The following is a 16,322-nucleotide window of genomic DNA, read 5'->3' as shown; positions in this document are numbered from 1 at the left end:
ACATATTTGGGATGAGTGTATCCTGGCCCGCCTTGGCGTGTGCATGTACCTTCTCTCCCGAGTTCCTCTCTTCTCTGAGCAATTACTCCTCCCTCCCTGTCCCGAGGAAGAGAGGCATGTGTTTCTGCCATTGCTTTGTCGGTTTCCCAGTAGGTAAGTTTAATGGGGTGGAGGAGGAATAAGAAGTCTTGGGTGGCCTTGGGTACAAGCCACATCCCTAGTCTAGCTTCCCCAGCAACAAGCCTGAGCCTTTGGCCCCTATCAGCCACAAGTGTTAATATCTAGGGTGATTCAGAATTCAGAGGGTATAGCGCAAGCCATGTCAGCCCCCGACATGATGGGTCAGGTCTGATGACATGATAGCAGGTCCTCATGATGATGTCCCAGACTCCCAGGCTCTGCTCTGGGCTCTCAGTGCACAGGGGCAAGGCCCAGAGACGCCCTGCCTGCCCTATGCCCACCGCTTGGGCCTGTAGTGAGCCATCAGAATATTTTTGTTGAAAAGGAATGAATAAGGCAATGAATGAGTTTACATGCTAAGATGTTTTCTTCCTCTAAACCTTAAAGGAATAATAGAACATATATCTGAGTCAGAGGAAAGGGTGAGAACAAAGTTCAGGCGGTGAGGATTTTCATTAGAACAACAAATATAGTGGTTTTGCTGGAGAGAAGCTTTAGTGCAGAGAGATAATGGGACAGAAGCCTTAAGGGAAAATTACATCACAAAAGCATCTGGGTTTCTGGCTAGAGACGTACTAGGAAATAATGAGACAAAGGAAGGAAGAGACAATGGAGATGTTTCAGAATAATTCCAAACACAGCAGAGTGTACAGATCTGTTACACCTAAGGGAAAATCTTTGCAACTCTGGGCGAGGCAGAGATTTCCTAGCTAGAACACAACAATCACAAACTATAAAATAACTGATAAGTCGGACTTTATCAAAATTAAAAACAGCTGTTCTTAAAAAGATACCCCCCCCCCAACCTAAGAAAATGAAAAGACAAAGTCACCAATTAGAAAAAATAGTTACAACATATATATGACTAGAGACTTGTATCTGCAACAAAGATTCTCATAATTCAATACAAAGAAGACAGAAACCCGATTTAAAAAATGGGCAAAAGATTTCAGAAGACAGGATTTCGCAGGGAAGATAGATGAGTGGCCAGTAAGCACATGCAAAGATGCCCAATGTCATCGGTCTTCAGGGAAAGGCAAGTTCAAACCTCAACTCAACAGCCACTCAAATGACTAAAGTTAATAAAATTAACCGTGTCAAGGACTGGGAGGGTGTGGAGCAAAAGCGCTCTCAGATACAGTCGGCAGAAACATGAAACGGCACATGCGTTTTGGAAAACCACTGGGCAGTTCCTTAAAAAGTTAAGCATTCACCGACCCTACGACCATTCCAAGAGAAAGAAAAACCTACATCAACACGAAGACTTCGGCACAAATCCCTAAAGCGACTTCAGTCATACTGGCCCAAAGGGGAAAATGCCCGATATTTATCAACAGCTGAATGGGTAAGCAAATCACAGTAAGTATCCATACAACAGAATACTACTCGACAAGAAAAAGAAACAAACGATCGATACACAGAACAATGAGGATAAAACTCAAAATTATGGTGGTGAGTCAAAGAAGCCAAACACAAAAAAATACCAACCAAACAAAAGGATAAGAAATATGGTAATAAAAGAAAGTGAGCAACACAAAGTCTTTAAGGGGACCAGGGCTGCCACCCTGCTCAGTAGCACTCCTGGAGCCACCAGGATGGACACCAAGCAGCAGCCTCGGGGTGGGGGCGGGGGCGGGGGGAGGCAAGGGGTCAGCACTCACCTCGACGAAGGCGAACTTCTCCTCGCTGGTATAGTTGTAGCGTGTGGCTCTCTCATACTCCTCCGCCGTGCCAGGGCAATCCTTGTTGCAGAACTTGTCTGTGGGGTGAACCAGCTTCCAGGAGTACTGGGGAGAGAGGGAAGACCCAAATTCCATCAGCAGATGAAGGGAAAAACCAAATGTGGTGCGTCCATGCAGGGGAATATGACTCGGTCATAAAAGGGAATGAAGTTCTGATTCATGCTCTAACACAGATCCTGGCTGAAGGCATGAGTGAAAGAAGCCAGACGCAAATAGCCACAAAGTAGATGATCCTACTTGTGGGAAACATACAGAAGAGGGAACTCTTTAGAGACAGAGACAGATTGCTCAGGGCTGTGGGGATCGGGAATGGGGGCTGATTGCACAGGGTTTCTTTTGGAACTGATAAAAAGATTCTAAATTTGACTATGTTTGCACAATTCTGCAAATATACTAAAAACCAATGAATCTACATTTTCAATGAGTGAATGATATGGTGTGCAAATTGTATCTCAATAAGGCTGTTAAAAGAAGAATGCTGGGACGAGGCAGGGGCAGACAAGGGTCCTTGTGAACAGAGGTCAGGCTGGAGGGGTTCGGGGAGAGCAGGCATCTGCCTGCAGGACACCTACCACCTCCATGACATGGGCGCTCCACTTGGATAAAAGCTGCAGGCCCCGCAGGGCCAGGTCGAAGAGCTCTCGGTATTCCTCGTCTGACTTCTGGCTGTCCAGTCCGGAGCCCGTCACCACCTGGGAACATGGGCCGTCACCCTCACCATGTACATGCCTGGCCCTTTTAGACGTTATTTCTCTGATTCCCCCAAGAATGATATAAGGGAGGTGCTATTGTTATACCCCCTGGAGAGACAAACCGAGGTTCAGACAAGTTCTTTGTTGAAGGCCACATGGCTTGTCCATGGTTGAGGGCTTAAACTCAGATGGTGTGACCCACAGCCCCACTCAGAACTACCCTGCAGGGCTGCGGCTTTCAAATTCTTTCAACTGCAAATACAGTAGGAAGTGCACACTACATAGTGACTCAGGAACACATACCTGCCTAGAGATCTTAAATATCATATAAATATACACCAACTCTTTTCATATAGCTACTTTATTCTAAACACATGAGAACTCCTCTGATGGGCCAGTCCATGTCCTACAAAATGCCCATCATAACTCACTGAATTAACTGTACAACTCCGTAATTAGATAATGACCCACCAGCTAAAAAGCGCTGAAGACTAACCTCTGTCTGGCTGTGCACTATTCCATAAGGCAATACGGATGTATGCAGGGGCGTATGTGTAAGTACGTGCACACCCGTACACACGTATGGAGTCAGTCCTCGTTCTTGTTGAGTTCTGCAGTTGTGAATTTGCCTGCTCCCTAAAATGTATTTGTAATCCCCAAGTCAGTATTTGCAGTCCCTTCACTGGTCATTTGCAGGTACGTGCAGAGTGGTGACAATTCTGAGTCCTGTCCAGCAGAGGCGGAACACAGCGACTCTGAGTGTTCTCATTTCAGTGACGCTACTGTATATATATGGTCCATTTAACGCCATGTTTTCCACATTGTACTTTTTACCGGTGACTTCACTACTTAAAATGGCCCCAAGTGTAATACTAAAGTTCAGTGTAGTAATCCTAACTGCAAAGAAGGCTATGACGTGCCTGAGGGGAAAAGCACCTCTTTCAGATACGCTTTGTTTGGACGTTAAATGATAGTGTTGTTGCATGTGAGTTAATGTCCGTAAATCAACAATATATATTACATATGGCATCTTTAAATAGAAACGCACAGAAAACAAGGTTATATATTCATCAGTCTATGAAAATGTCGTGACCAGAGGAACTTAACTCTGTACTTCCTTTGGGAGGAATTGTTCAGTATTTGCTGATCCAGGATTCATGCCCACTTTTCAGAATACAATTACTGCAAATAACGAGACTTGTTTGTGGATACACATGCATAAAATGTACAACTTAAAAAAACCTTGACGTCAACTTCGCTCTTACATCACATCAAGACTTGACAAGGATGAAGGAGGCCTGGCTTTGAAGTTATTCCCATTGCTTTAGTTCAGATGATTGTGGCATATGGTCAAGAAAGCCGAAGGGTGGGGCTTAACCTCGGTCCATATCTTCCCGGAGCCCTCATAAGAATATGGGCCACCTGTCTAACGACCACACCGTGTGCCCGTGTCTGACTGTCCTCACTTCAACTATGCTGCCCTTTGATCAAAGACCTTTTCAGAATTTGGGTTTGGAAAGCATGCGCACTATGGCTGCCAGCCACACGGTGGAAGCAGTGAGCAGTCATCCAGGTTCAAATCAGGGACCGTGTTTATCAAACCAACACACACATTTAATAGAAAGGTATATATGGGAAGAGTCCAGGAGGACAGATAAACCCAAATATTAATCACAGTTGGTTCTGGCTGGTCAAATTTTACATGGTTGATTTCCCTCCTTTGCATATCTGTAATTTTTCTGAGGTTTGTGCATTGACTATATTTCCATATTTAAAAAAAAGAAAGAAAAACGTAACACCAGTAAAAATGTAATTGGTGGGATTACAAGAGATTTTACGGGCTTCTTCTGTCCCTAATTGTATTTTCTGATGTGTTACAAGCATAATTATTGTGGAGTTTTAAAACACTCCATGCTTTGAGCAAGTGTTCAGAACTGTTTCTCTTGCCATCCAGAGTGGAAATGGCTGGGATCATGTGCAGATGAACCACATTACTGGGTCACTGTTATCTTCTGCGCAGGATGCGTTTTCCATGCATTCTACCGTTTTAGTCTCTCAGTGAACCTTTCCAGACACGATTATCCCATTTTACAGATAAGGAAACTGAGGTTCAGAGATTGTGAATAACTTGTGAAGGTCAGTGGCAGAGCCAGTTCTGTCTAGCTCTAAAACCCATGCCCTTGGCCCCTTTGCCTTCTTGCCTCCGATATGTATGGCCTCACTCCTGCTCTCCTTCATCCTTGGGATCATTTCCTTTCTGGCCAGTCATTGCCCCTTCACACCCTGAGCCCCCCCTGGGCTCCCTCTCAGCAGGCAGGGCGAGCTTACCTCGCTGTTGCTGTAGCGAGCAAGTTCGGAGATGAAGCGGATGTGGTCGTCCCGGATCTGAACCATCTGCTCGCAGATGTTGTACTGGGGGCTGATGCTGCTCTGGGTACATGTCCACCTGGGCAGAAAATCACACGATTGGAGAACGTCCTAGCCCGATGTGCCACAGTGGGATAGGCTCCTTGCACTCACTAGTTGTTCTTGGTGCTCAGCCAAATGTGGCTGGCTGCCCTGGGTGGACCCAGCAAGTGTCCCAGTCACCAGAAGACAGCCTGCCACAGGCTGAGCAGAATAATCTTTTTCCTCCTCTAAAATCCAATCACAGGCTTTCCCAGGTAACTTGTGTCCACAGTACTTACCAGTTATACGAATGAGGAACCTCTCTAGGGCTACAGAGAGCTGGAAACCGAGCAAAGAAAAGGCCAGGTGGGCAACCTCCCCGGGCCTACCTACCGACGGTCAGCACTAACATCCTGAGACTGAAGCTAGCTTTGTTGGGGCCATTAGGATGGGACTGCGGAGGCTCACAGGGATCCTGCCTCTTGTTTCAACAGTGATCGGGCAACATGAAAGGACTCCACGGTGATGGATAACATGTGTTCTGAGAGGTATTGCTGAAATGCTCTCCCTCCTTCCTTCTCTCTCTCCCCCCACCACCTTCTTGCTCCCCTTGCCCCTCCCCTTTCTCCTTTGGAAAGATATCATTGGGAAAACCATCCTAAAATGGAGAGGAAATCAATGAATGAAAGACTTTACTTCCTCCCCCCCCCCCAAAAGACAGGCCCCTTTACTGCCTTCTGTCATCTGGTGCTGGGTGACCCAGGAGACAGACTAAGCATGGGCACCAAACAAGACAGATAAACATTCTGGAAAAAATTTAGTCTCTCAAAAGGATCTCCTTGAAGCGGAAGTGGTTTTCACAAGAGTGCCTGGACTGAGGATAGACTTCCTCATGCTTATACTTTGCCCTGACTTTTATCTTGGCTTACTTGTACAGGAATGAGGACACAATCACTTACACCTCTGACACCCCTCTGTGGCCACATCAGCACTCCCACCCAACTTCAGGTGGCCCACAATACACATAGGAAACGTGAAGAAAGGAGTTCAGCCTTCTCGGTTCCATGCTCCTCCTAGAAAACCTCCTCACACGCTAGCAGCAATCAGGTTATGAAGAGACTAACCCAGCTTCCTTGGTGAGACTCCCTCTCGGGGGCTCAAGGCTGGTGGGGTTGAAGGACACTCTGTTTACCTATTTTTCAGGCACAAACACTCACTTTTGACTAAAGGACAGTCAGTCCCTCTCTGTAGGGAAAGGTCATATTCATTCAGCTTTGGGTAAGATGCAGACAAAAGGAACCTTACTAACAACCCCCTAGATCAATGGAGAGGCCCAGACCGCAGCTGGGTGTCACCCACCTGCCGTGAGTCCCTGACACCCCGGGTTCTAGCACAGATGACGTAGAACAGTGGCTTATATAACAATCCAAGGTGAAGCTATCAACTCAGTTCACAGGTGGAGCCGTCTACACCATATTCTCAATGACATACTTACTGCACGGACACAAATCGGAGGAGAGAATGAACATGCTGAAGAACACCATCTTGCTCCGCCTGGCCACTGAGGGCCAGCCAGTCCTCCCCCTTCTCCAGGGAAGGAGGGCTCCTGCTGTCCCACTGCGGGCAGCATGGGTCAACACCGGGACACAGAAGGGGCGTGGCTGTGCTCTGAGAGCTTTTGAACCCTGGCGGCAAAGGGCAGATACAAAAGGGCTCAGAGCACCCTCCGCTGTTCCCTTCCGGCCGGCTGGGTGCCAGTGTGGCAATGGAATCCACCTGCCCAGGGTTCTGGGGAGGGGGGAGGGGCTGAAGTGGCCCCTCGGCCCCCTGCCCGGGCCGGGCGTCCTCATGGGAGCCGAGAGACATTATGGCAGGCACTCACTTGGACTTGTTCTCTTCATAGTGAGCACTGGTCTTAATGTATCTGGCCAGCTCTATCTGCATGTCGCCGAAAAGGGGCACCACTTGCAGCTGCTGCAAAGGAAGCAAACACAAGGCATGAGATGCTGAGGGAGGGGCCGGCCGGCTGCCTTCCACTGGGGAAAGCATGCCTCCTCCATGGACCTCTAGGCCGACCCCTAGGCTCTGCTTCTGATCATGCTCCTGGGTCACCAGACAGTATACAGGGCCTCCCCTGCCTCCAGCCAACCCATGTTCCAGCAACTGAGCTCAGAGGGGCATAGCGATTTGTCCAAGGTGACACAGCAGGCAGAATGGATGAAGGAAGAGGACCAGACACGGCCTGCCTCCCAGGGCAGGGTTCTCTCTGCTCTAACTTCCCTGGGATTCGTGGGTCCTTGCCGCTGTGAATGCTGGACTAGGAGTGGGTGCCTGGATGCCGCTAGCTGGGTGAGGCAGACAGGTCCTAAGTGAAGACCAGCCCAAATGGAGAGGAGGCCGGTGAGGACTGCTGGATTCTAGGCGGTAGGCACCCTGTCAAGTTCTTCAAACCCCCAAGATCTTTAGGACAGTGGTGGATACACATCATTCTGTGTTCGTCAAAACACGTAGAATGTAAAACGCCAAGAGTGATCCTTAATGTAAGCTATGGTCTCTGGGTGATAATGATGTGTCAGTGGAGGTTTGCAGATTGTAGAGGATGGGGGGGGGGATTTTGATAGTGGTGGGGGGATTTTGATAGTGGGGGGATTTTGATAGTGGGCGAGGGGGATTTTGGTGGGGGGATTTTGATAGTGGGCGAGGCTGCTCACGGCGGGGGACTCTGGGGAAATGGGAAAACGCTGCCCTTTCTGCTCGATTTTGCTGTGAACCTAAACTGCTCTAAAAAATAGTTTATTAAACAAAAAACAGTATCTCAATCCCTCAATAGGTCAGTACTATTATCATCCCCAATTCACAGATGAAAAAACTGAGGTTTAGGTAACTCAAGTGATTTTTACACAAAGGACCCAGGACTATAATCCAGGGCTCTGACCTACCTATGTCCTTCCTCCTGAATCCTCAAGGGAACCCTAGAAAGTAGATACCCTAAGTGTTCACATTTTCCAGACTGGGGAACTCCATTTCAGAAAGGTTTAGTGATTTCCCCAGAGTTATCCAGCTATCAAATGGCAGAGCCAGACTAAAACCCAGGCCCGACTGTGGCAAAGTTGTATTCTTCAAGTGCACCCCGATTTCATTCATGCTGACTGAGGGCAGGGGTGGATTTTGCAAAGTCTCCTGAGATGAGCCCTGTTTTCATTTGGGGCAGCTCCAGAGAAAAGTGAAATTTCCCGCCTTGAAAACATGCAAAGCCACAGGATACCTTTTGGTGATTCATTTCCCCCTTAACCTGGAAGAGTCAGGGAGACCCAGGCCCAGCCCAGTGTCCCCCATGCCACACTTCTGAGTGGTTCCACTCTGAATGTTAAGCCTGGTTTTTCCATGTCTGACCTCTGAGGCTCCACCTTGGCGTGCCCAATGCTAGTACAACTGACACCATGGAATTCAATTCCAAAGCAGGAAATCCCTTCATGAAAGCCTCAAAGGCTTCATTTAATCCCAAGGTTTTATTTTTAGAAATTTGGGGCCATAAGATCACACATCTGAGGCACTGCAAAGGTCTGAGTGTATAAGGGACCATGATGAGGCCTAGTGCCCAGAGGGAGGGGTGAGCCAAGGGAGCCCCCCCCCCTCCCAACCCCTCACCCCCCGCCCATGGACCAGGAGAGGCTGTGACTTTGCAAATGCGAATCAATTTAAAATCCAGTCTTTAATCCTCCTGCTTCTGTGAGCTCTGATTTATGTGGAAAATTAAGGCAGGAGCTGTCTTCTGGGATGCACCTCTTTCTTTAGCTGGCAAGGGATTTCAGGAAAGAGCAAAGGCAATATGCAGAAAAACTGTCAGGCCTCTCAGCCAAGCCCTGAGCAGACTTAGTGTAGCAGCTTCTACGGGAGGGCAGCGGAAAGCCCTCTCATTCTATCCTCCTCCTCCTCCTCCTGGGGGCCTTTACAAGCTCCACCAACAAGCCCCACTGGTTGGAGCCAATTTCTTCCCTTTCCCCAGAGGGACCACCCTGTGGTGCAGCCCCACCCTCAGGTGCTGACCTTAAAGAACTTATCAATTTTGCTGAGGTTGATTCTCTTCTTGGCATCCAGTTTGTAAATGTTACTGACGTTTCCATCCATCAGGTAGAGACCAAAACCCATTACCTAGAGTGAGAAGGGGCAGAGCACAGAAGCCCATCATGACTATTGGAAAAGTTTTTTCAAAAAAAAAAAAAAGAAGGACTCTGCACGCACACATGCACATCCTGTAGGGATGCCTCCTCTTTCAAAACCCACGTGTCTTCAATTGAAGAAAGGAGACATAAACCTCACTTCAACTAAACTTGGACTTCTGTGTAGAGGTCCAGACCACCCTGTAGTAGGTTATCATGGTGGTCGCTTGCAGAATCCTTCCTGGGGCCGGAGTCTGTACGTAGGGCTTCCCTGGATATTTTCCTCAATTCTCACAGCCATCTTAGGAGTCAAGTTTACACAGTGACCTTATTCTACAGACGAGGAATTAGAGACACAGAGAGGTTGGCCAGCCTGCTAAGGTCACAAAGCTAATAGGTTGCAGAGACAGGGTCTGAAGGCAGACCTGACCACAACTTCTATTCAAGTAGAGGCTTCCTGCAAGACAGGGCTGAGCACTGCCTGTTGCCGCCTCCTTGGGGGCTAGCCTGTCAGAGGGACTTGAAAATACATGCCCGGTGTTGTATGAATGTGAAAACTATTCACTTCTTTCCTCGAGGAAGCTAAAACAATGCACGGATTCCCAAGGAGCTGCTGGTGACTTCATTCAGAACACATTTTGTTGTTGCCTGACAACACTCTATAAGCAGGTCCCAGGCTGACTCTTGATATGTCGGTCCATTTAATAGCTTCTTGAAAGCTGACATGTTTTGCTCCTTTTATCAAATGTGCAGCAAGCCTGACCAGGGCCTGAACAGCTAGGCTGGAGGCAGCTTCTCCTGGCTCGCAGCTGCTGTGACTGTGGGGAAGTCACCCTTGACACGTAAGGGCCTGGACCAGAGGACTATGAAGGTCACACCCCCTTCTTCATCCCATTTGATCCTATGCTCTGCAGGGTGTGTGCCAGACTCTCCCACCTTAGATGAGAGGCACCCTGGTGGCATCTGAGTTCATGAACACTAACTGCAAAATGGAGGAACAGCCAGCGTCGAGACCCGGAGCCTGGGCTGGGAGAGGTGGAGAGCTCAGGGCTGGGAAGCAGAGGTGCGGAGACCGTAAAAGCCGGTGAGAGCAAATCTGCTGGCAGCATCTCAGAGTGCTTGGTGGGCTGGAATTTAGTGAGCTGGTATGTGGCAGCAGCCATTCCGGAGGCACAGCAAGGGGCTGAGAGAGACCACTAGGCTCTGGGGCACTCTGGGTTTCTGATGGGGCGGAGGAAGCTGGAGTGAACAAGTCACTGAGCCACCCTGTCCTGCAAACACTATCAAGGCACGATGGGAATAGAAAGAAGGGAACCCAACAGGGCTGGGATTTCTAGGGTAGAGGGGGTGGCACGAAGGAGAGGAGGAAAAATAAAATACCAGGAGAACATCAAAAGGGGAGGCTTTGGAGAAGACTCAAAAGGGGCTGGGCGGCGTGTCAGAAGAACATGCAGAAGGCCGCTCGTCTCTGTGCTACCACTGCTGAGAGAAATCAGGGACAACCCGAGCAGCCAGAGGCGGATGAATGGGTAAGAAATTCAAGGGTATCCAGACTGCGTCACTGAGCAGCAGCATGACACTCCCGCTACGTCTAATCAAATGCGATAAAAATTACACACACACACAATTTATGCATATGGCATATGCTGAAAACGTCTGTAAGCACAGAAAAAGTACAGGAAAATACATCAGAATGCTAAAAATGTTACCTCTGGATGGAAAGACTGTAGGGAGAAAAACTTTCTGTGCTTTTCCATATATTCCCAATTTTCTACAATAACTATTACTTGATAATTTAAAAATGAAACTTGTAAACTGCTGAAACCAATGTGACCACTTTGACAAAATACAGCAAAAGCTCGAAGATGCTGCTTTCCCTCTGAGTCAGCAATTTCTCCTCTGGGACGTCTGACTTGGCAAGAGTGTGGACACAGGGGTTGTGCTGTAAGAATGTTCACTGCAGTTTAGCAAACAAATAGCCAATGACAGGATTTGTTTAAAGACAATGTCCACGGGCATTGGGATACTCAGCAGCCATTAAAAACAACATTGCAGGGGCGCCTGGGTGGCTCAGTGGGTTAAGCCTCTGCCTTCGGCTCAGGTCATGGTCCCAGGGTCCTGGGATGGAGCCCCGCATCAGGCTCTCTGCTCAGCAGGGAGCCTGCTTCCCCACCACCCCCAACCCCCTGCCTGCCTCTCTGCCACTTGTGATCTCTTGCTCTGTCAAATAAATAAATAAAAATCTTTAAAAAACAAACAAACAAACAAAAAAACGACATCCCAGAAAATACCCTTAACATCTGGAAAGGTATATATGACATATTAAAGGCAAAAAAAAAAAAAAAAAAGCCAGGTTATAAAAAATGGTGTCCAGTAAGATCTGTATCAGTGTTTAAATAAGAAAAAATAAATGTGTGTGTGTGTGTGTGTGTATTTTAAGATTTCCAGTAAGCAGGGTGGGGGGGTAGGCACGGGGGTGGGGGGGGCAAGCCCAGGCCCCGGGCTGTGTGGCTGCTGTCGTACCTTGAGGAGCATGTGCTTCTCACTGGGGGTCAGGTACATCTTGTTCTCGTAGTAGTCCACGCAGATGTTGACAATGTCTGCCAGCAGCTCCTCATAGCCTGGGATCACTTCCAGTTGCTGATGGAGACACTGAACAGCAGCGCCCCCCTGCAGGTTAGCCCCTCTCCTGCTCCCCTGCCCTCCCCCACACCGCCCCCACCACCCTCACCCCCACCCTAGAAGGCCCACAGTTGGTTGGCAGTGACAGAGCATAACCCCCTGACCATCCCAGGTGGACGGAGCCTGCGTCTCCTCCTCAAAGTCCCCACAGTGGTTGGTCAGAGCTCCTGTGACTCTCCCACAGCGGGGAAGCCACCCCGCTTGGAGACTCCATTTTATTTCCTAGCAATTCTGACAGTTAGAAATTCCTTTCTTGGGCTGAACTGAAAAGCAGTACAGCTTTCCAGCAACAGGCCTGTGGTAATCTAGGCTTGGTTTTGAGGGCGTAGACTTAGCTATGACATCTCAGATGATAACAGAAAGACCCAGTCCAGGGGAGGAGAGCAAGACCAGCAGGCGTGCCCCTCCTGCAGGGCACGGTGGTACAGAAGCACTTCCCATCAGAGAAGGGTCTGTGGTCTCCACCTCAGGCACTTTCTCTCCAAAGGGACAACCTGGGGCCCTGTGGGGGAGGCCGTGGGAGGTACTGCTATGGCTTTCCACAGAACCTGGGGCTGAATCTCAGGAAAGAAACATGTCAACACTGACAGTGTTGTGCAGTTAGCCAACAGGAAGAAGGGCCCAGTGAAGCCAGCAGCATCCCCAAGAGAGGTCTGGGCCTGAAAACGTTTCCAAGATGGAGGGTCCCTCTCAGCCAGCGCCCTGCCCACATTCTCACTGGCGCCCGTTTAGGCTGGCCTAATGCGTGAGCAAGACAGGTTACATAAAGTCAGAGCGGGAGAGCCATAGCTGCAGGGGTGCCCGGCAAAGTGGCGGCAGTAACCATAGCTATGGCAGCTTATGCTCTGCCATTCGTCAGGCTCTGCTCACCACGGCCTTTTGAAATGGTCTCTCATTCCTCACAACAGTCCTAGGAGATGGAATCTCATATTCTCAAAATAACAGCTCTACTTCACAGATGAGGAAATGGTGGCTTAGACCTGGCTCACGTTCTCACAAGGGGTCAGTGGAGGATCCAGGATTAGAAAACGAGGCCGTCACACTCCAGAACCCAGGCTCTCAGTCCTCACTGACGTGAGGGCGGCATGTGGGCCGAGAAGGCTTTCAGGTAACAAAACCCCGCAGAGGGTAAAAGGGTCATCTGTGGTTGGGAGAGGAGACTTACATCTGCTAATTCACGAGTAGGAAAGTGGGGATGTTTATCTGGACTGGTTCCCAGCTCGTGGTCCCTCCATTGTCAGGCCCCTGCCTGTGTCCTGAGACCCCAGGCCCAGATGAACAAGGAATGTGCCATCACCTGGGTGATCCTGTTGTGGTTGGCCAGGAACATGGAAAGGTTCTGTGACTCCTGGATAGACTGGGGGTCCGCCATCTTCCTCAGGAACTGGGCTGCCCTGTACATGGTGTCATGGAGAGGAATGCTCAGACATAACCCGCCCAAGCCAGGCCTCAGGGGCTCCCACTTCCACCTAACCCAGAGTTCCACTGTCCCCTGGGGTTAGGGAGCTCTGAATATCACAGGTGACTCTGAAATCAAAGGAGAGCGTATTCTGGAGTCATTTCATCTGGGGCTATGTACACCCTATATTAAGGGCACCTACAATTAAGAGGCAAGAATAGGTCCAACCCAGCAAGTTTAAGGGCAACTAGCATCCTAGGAACCAGCCAGAGGTGGCAAGACAGAGTGAAATGAGCACTCTCGTGCTGGGCTATGACCTGTTGTGAAACCGCAAGCAGTCATGGAGAGGAATCCCAGGCAGGGTGCGTTGGTTTTGCGTGGATTATGTTATTTACAGAAAACCTCCAAGTTTCTAAAGCAAAGCACTGCATGGAAACAGAAGTCTATTCCACCTAACAGGACTGGAGGGGAAGGGATCATGGGCATGGGGAACATACACAGGGCTCAAAGGGGAACCACACGGTACCCTGCGCAGTTCCAGCCTAGCCTGGTGGTGGTGCATCCTGAGTCATGGCCGACTGTGAGAGCATAGGTATGCCTTGCTCACGTGGCTTCTGAGTGTGTCACTTGGGATCACAATGCAAAGAGTAGCCCAAACTGGGAAGAAATGGGAGGAAGGATGGTGGGGAGGGGCATGGGAGAAACTATGTAAGCCATGTGCTGTCTACGAAATCTTTGTGAAAGCGGCTATTTCTGAACCAGTCTGGAGATGGGGCTCTGCCTGTGGACATGCACCCCGGGATTACGCAGGTCCCTCAGGAAGAGAAAATGGTGGGAATTGGTCTGTTGCCGGGTTTCTCCAGTTATCTTGGAGGCCCAGAGGATGTGATTCAAGGAGGGGCCCTCTTCATCAGTGACACAGAAGAGCCTTCCCAAGACACGTCTCTAGACACTGCAGAGCTCATGGGAGCCTCAACAACATGCAGGAAAGTATCTGTTGCTTTCAAATGCCCACTGCCACCTTCTGCATGGCTGTATCCTAATTTCTGGAGAGTGACAGTCCCTGACGCACTCAGTCCTTCTTTCAGCTGACGCTGGCCAGCACCTGCCCCTTGGAACCCCCACTGCCAGCAGTAACAGAGGGAGGGCTCCACACACCACCCAGACCAGAGCCAGGACAATCCTCCATGGGACTTTGGCAAAAGTACTTGAAAGAAGCGCCCCTTCTTTCCTTCGGAGCTGGGCTGCCACGCTGGTCAGAGGGAAGCCGCCAGCTGCCAGCAACCACCCCAGGGCACAGGCCGGCCTGTGAATGAAGCTGCTCTCAGGGAAAGCTGAGCCGAGGGGTAGCGGGAACTGGACCACCATCACCTGAGGATCTGGATCCAGATAGAGTGAAACCGTTCCGTTCTGGGAGCGAATCCAGTTCCTTCTTTTACAGAAACAGTGTGAATTGGCTTTCTGAATCTTGCAGGAATTGACCGATGTGACTATCTTATGATTATTTTTCTGGTCCCAAACTGCATGGGAAACCACTATAGGTCGGGAAAAATGAGGCTCTGACCTCGTCTTGAGACAGAACACCTACAAAAACAGAGAGGCCCCCCCCCCCGTGGCAGGGAATGGCTGGTTCGCTTCTGGAGGAGGAGCCCGGCAGAAGGGCTCCAGGCCCCGCCTCCCCTAGGCGGGCTCTGCAGGGGGAGGGGCAGGGAGGGTGCCCTGACCTCTTATAGGCAGAGTGGTCGTTCTTGACGCTGCACTTCATATTCTTTAGTTCATCCAAGACGGCGAACATGTTGATGAACTTGCCCAGGGTCAGGAGGTAGGCCTCGGAGACGAAGTCCTTCCTGCGCTCGGCATGGCACAGCCGCTTCACCTCACTGCAGAACCGCTCGATGGCCTTGCGCTGTGGGGGAAGGGTTAGCGGGTAAGGACAGGCGGCCCGGAGGGGGCTCAAGGTGCTCTCGGTGGAGAGCAGGATCAAGACTCCCTCCTCTGGGGCTCTGGTCAGAGTGTGGACATTTAGAGAGAGTCAGATCTGCAAGGAGATCTTTCTTAGCGGAGCCCCTAAATCCAGAGCTACTTTGAGAGGGGAGCCTAGAACCTGCAGCCAAGTGAGTCAAACCAAGGAATTCATTCACTATGCCTTTGCTGAGCAACATTGTGTCTTATTCATTTTTTTGTATCCCAGCACCTAGGACAGTGCCAGGCACCAGACAGGGTAGGGTAGAGACCAAGAGTGAGAGACACACTCAGAGAGAGAGAGACTCATGCAGCCAGTAAATTGTATTTATTGTGCATCTACTCCATGCCAGGAACCATTCTAGGTACTCCAGGAAAGTAGAGAACAAAACAGGAAAAAACAAACAAACAAACAAACAAAAAAACTGCCCTAAGGTGCTTATATGTGAGTGAAGGCAGAAAACAAAACAAATACTCTATGTTAGAATGTGATATGCACCATGGAGAAAAATAAAGCAGGAAAGGGGGATAGGGAGGGCAGGGAGAGCTGTACACTTTAGTAGGAAGATCAGAGAAGAAATCATCCAGAGGCGACTTTTAGGAAAAGAGTTTGAAAGAAGAGGAGAAAGACAGGGATAACTGAAGGAAGTGCATTCTGGACAGCATGAGTGGCCAGTGCAAAGGCCCTGAGGTGGAAGTATCCCTGACATGTTTGAAGAATGAGCAAGAAGCCAGTGGTTGAAGTGAAGTGAGCAGAAGGAAGAAACTGGAGGCACAGAGGGACCAGGGCCACTGGCTCTCACAGGACTTTGTGAGGGCTCAGGTCTCTACACTGACTGAGTCAAGGATAACATGGTCTGAATTGTACTGTAAGGGGGTCACAATAGCTGCTGTGGTGAGAATCCACAGTAGGGGGCAAAGATAGAAGCAAGGAGAATAGTTAAAAGAAATAAAAATATGTCTATCCCACGATATATACGTGAATATTCACAGTCGCCTTGTTCATAAATAATCCCAAAGTGGATATAACCTTAATGTCTATTAACTAATAAATATGTAAATAAAATGTGGGAGATTCATACAGTAGCTTAGTATTTTGTCATATATTTTGGTACAT

At 49.3% G+C, this 16,322-nt stretch overlaps 1 protein-coding gene across 4 annotated transcripts in view; it reads right to left on the bottom strand.

Moving 5' to 3' along the window:
* Positions 1 to 16,322, bottom strand: part of CYFIP2 (cytoplasmic FMR1 interacting protein 2) — a 120,755-nt gene that overhangs the window by 72,930 nt on the left and 31,503 nt on the right. For all 4 annotated transcript variants that reach the window (XM_032851661.1, XM_032851662.1, XM_032851663.1 and 1 more), the window contains 8 exons: positions 14,968 to 15,149; positions 13,142 to 13,238; positions 11,686 to 11,814; positions 9,050 to 9,154; positions 6,885 to 6,976; positions 4,943 to 5,060; positions 2,495 to 2,614; positions 1,842 to 1,967 (listed from right to left, as the gene is read on the bottom strand). In XM_032851661.1, coding sequence (XP_032707552.1) covers positions 1,842 to 1,967; positions 2,495 to 2,614; positions 4,943 to 5,060; positions 6,885 to 6,976; positions 9,050 to 9,154; positions 11,686 to 11,814; positions 13,142 to 13,238; positions 14,968 to 15,149 — 969 coding nt within the window. The remainder of the gene's footprint in view (positions 1 to 1,841; positions 1,968 to 2,494; positions 2,615 to 4,942; positions 5,061 to 6,884; positions 6,977 to 9,049; positions 9,155 to 11,685; positions 11,815 to 13,141; positions 13,239 to 14,967; positions 15,150 to 16,322) is intronic.

The sequence above is a fragment of the Lontra canadensis genome, unplaced genomic scaffold (genome assembly GCF_010015895.1).
Source record: "Lontra canadensis isolate GAN:19392208 unplaced genomic scaffold, GSC_riverotter_1.0 scaffold5, whole genome shotgun sequence".
In the NCBI taxonomy this organism is placed as follows: Eukaryota; Metazoa; Chordata; class Mammalia; order Carnivora; family Mustelidae; genus Lontra; species Lontra canadensis.
This window is presented reverse-complemented; position numbering and strand designations above follow the sequence as displayed.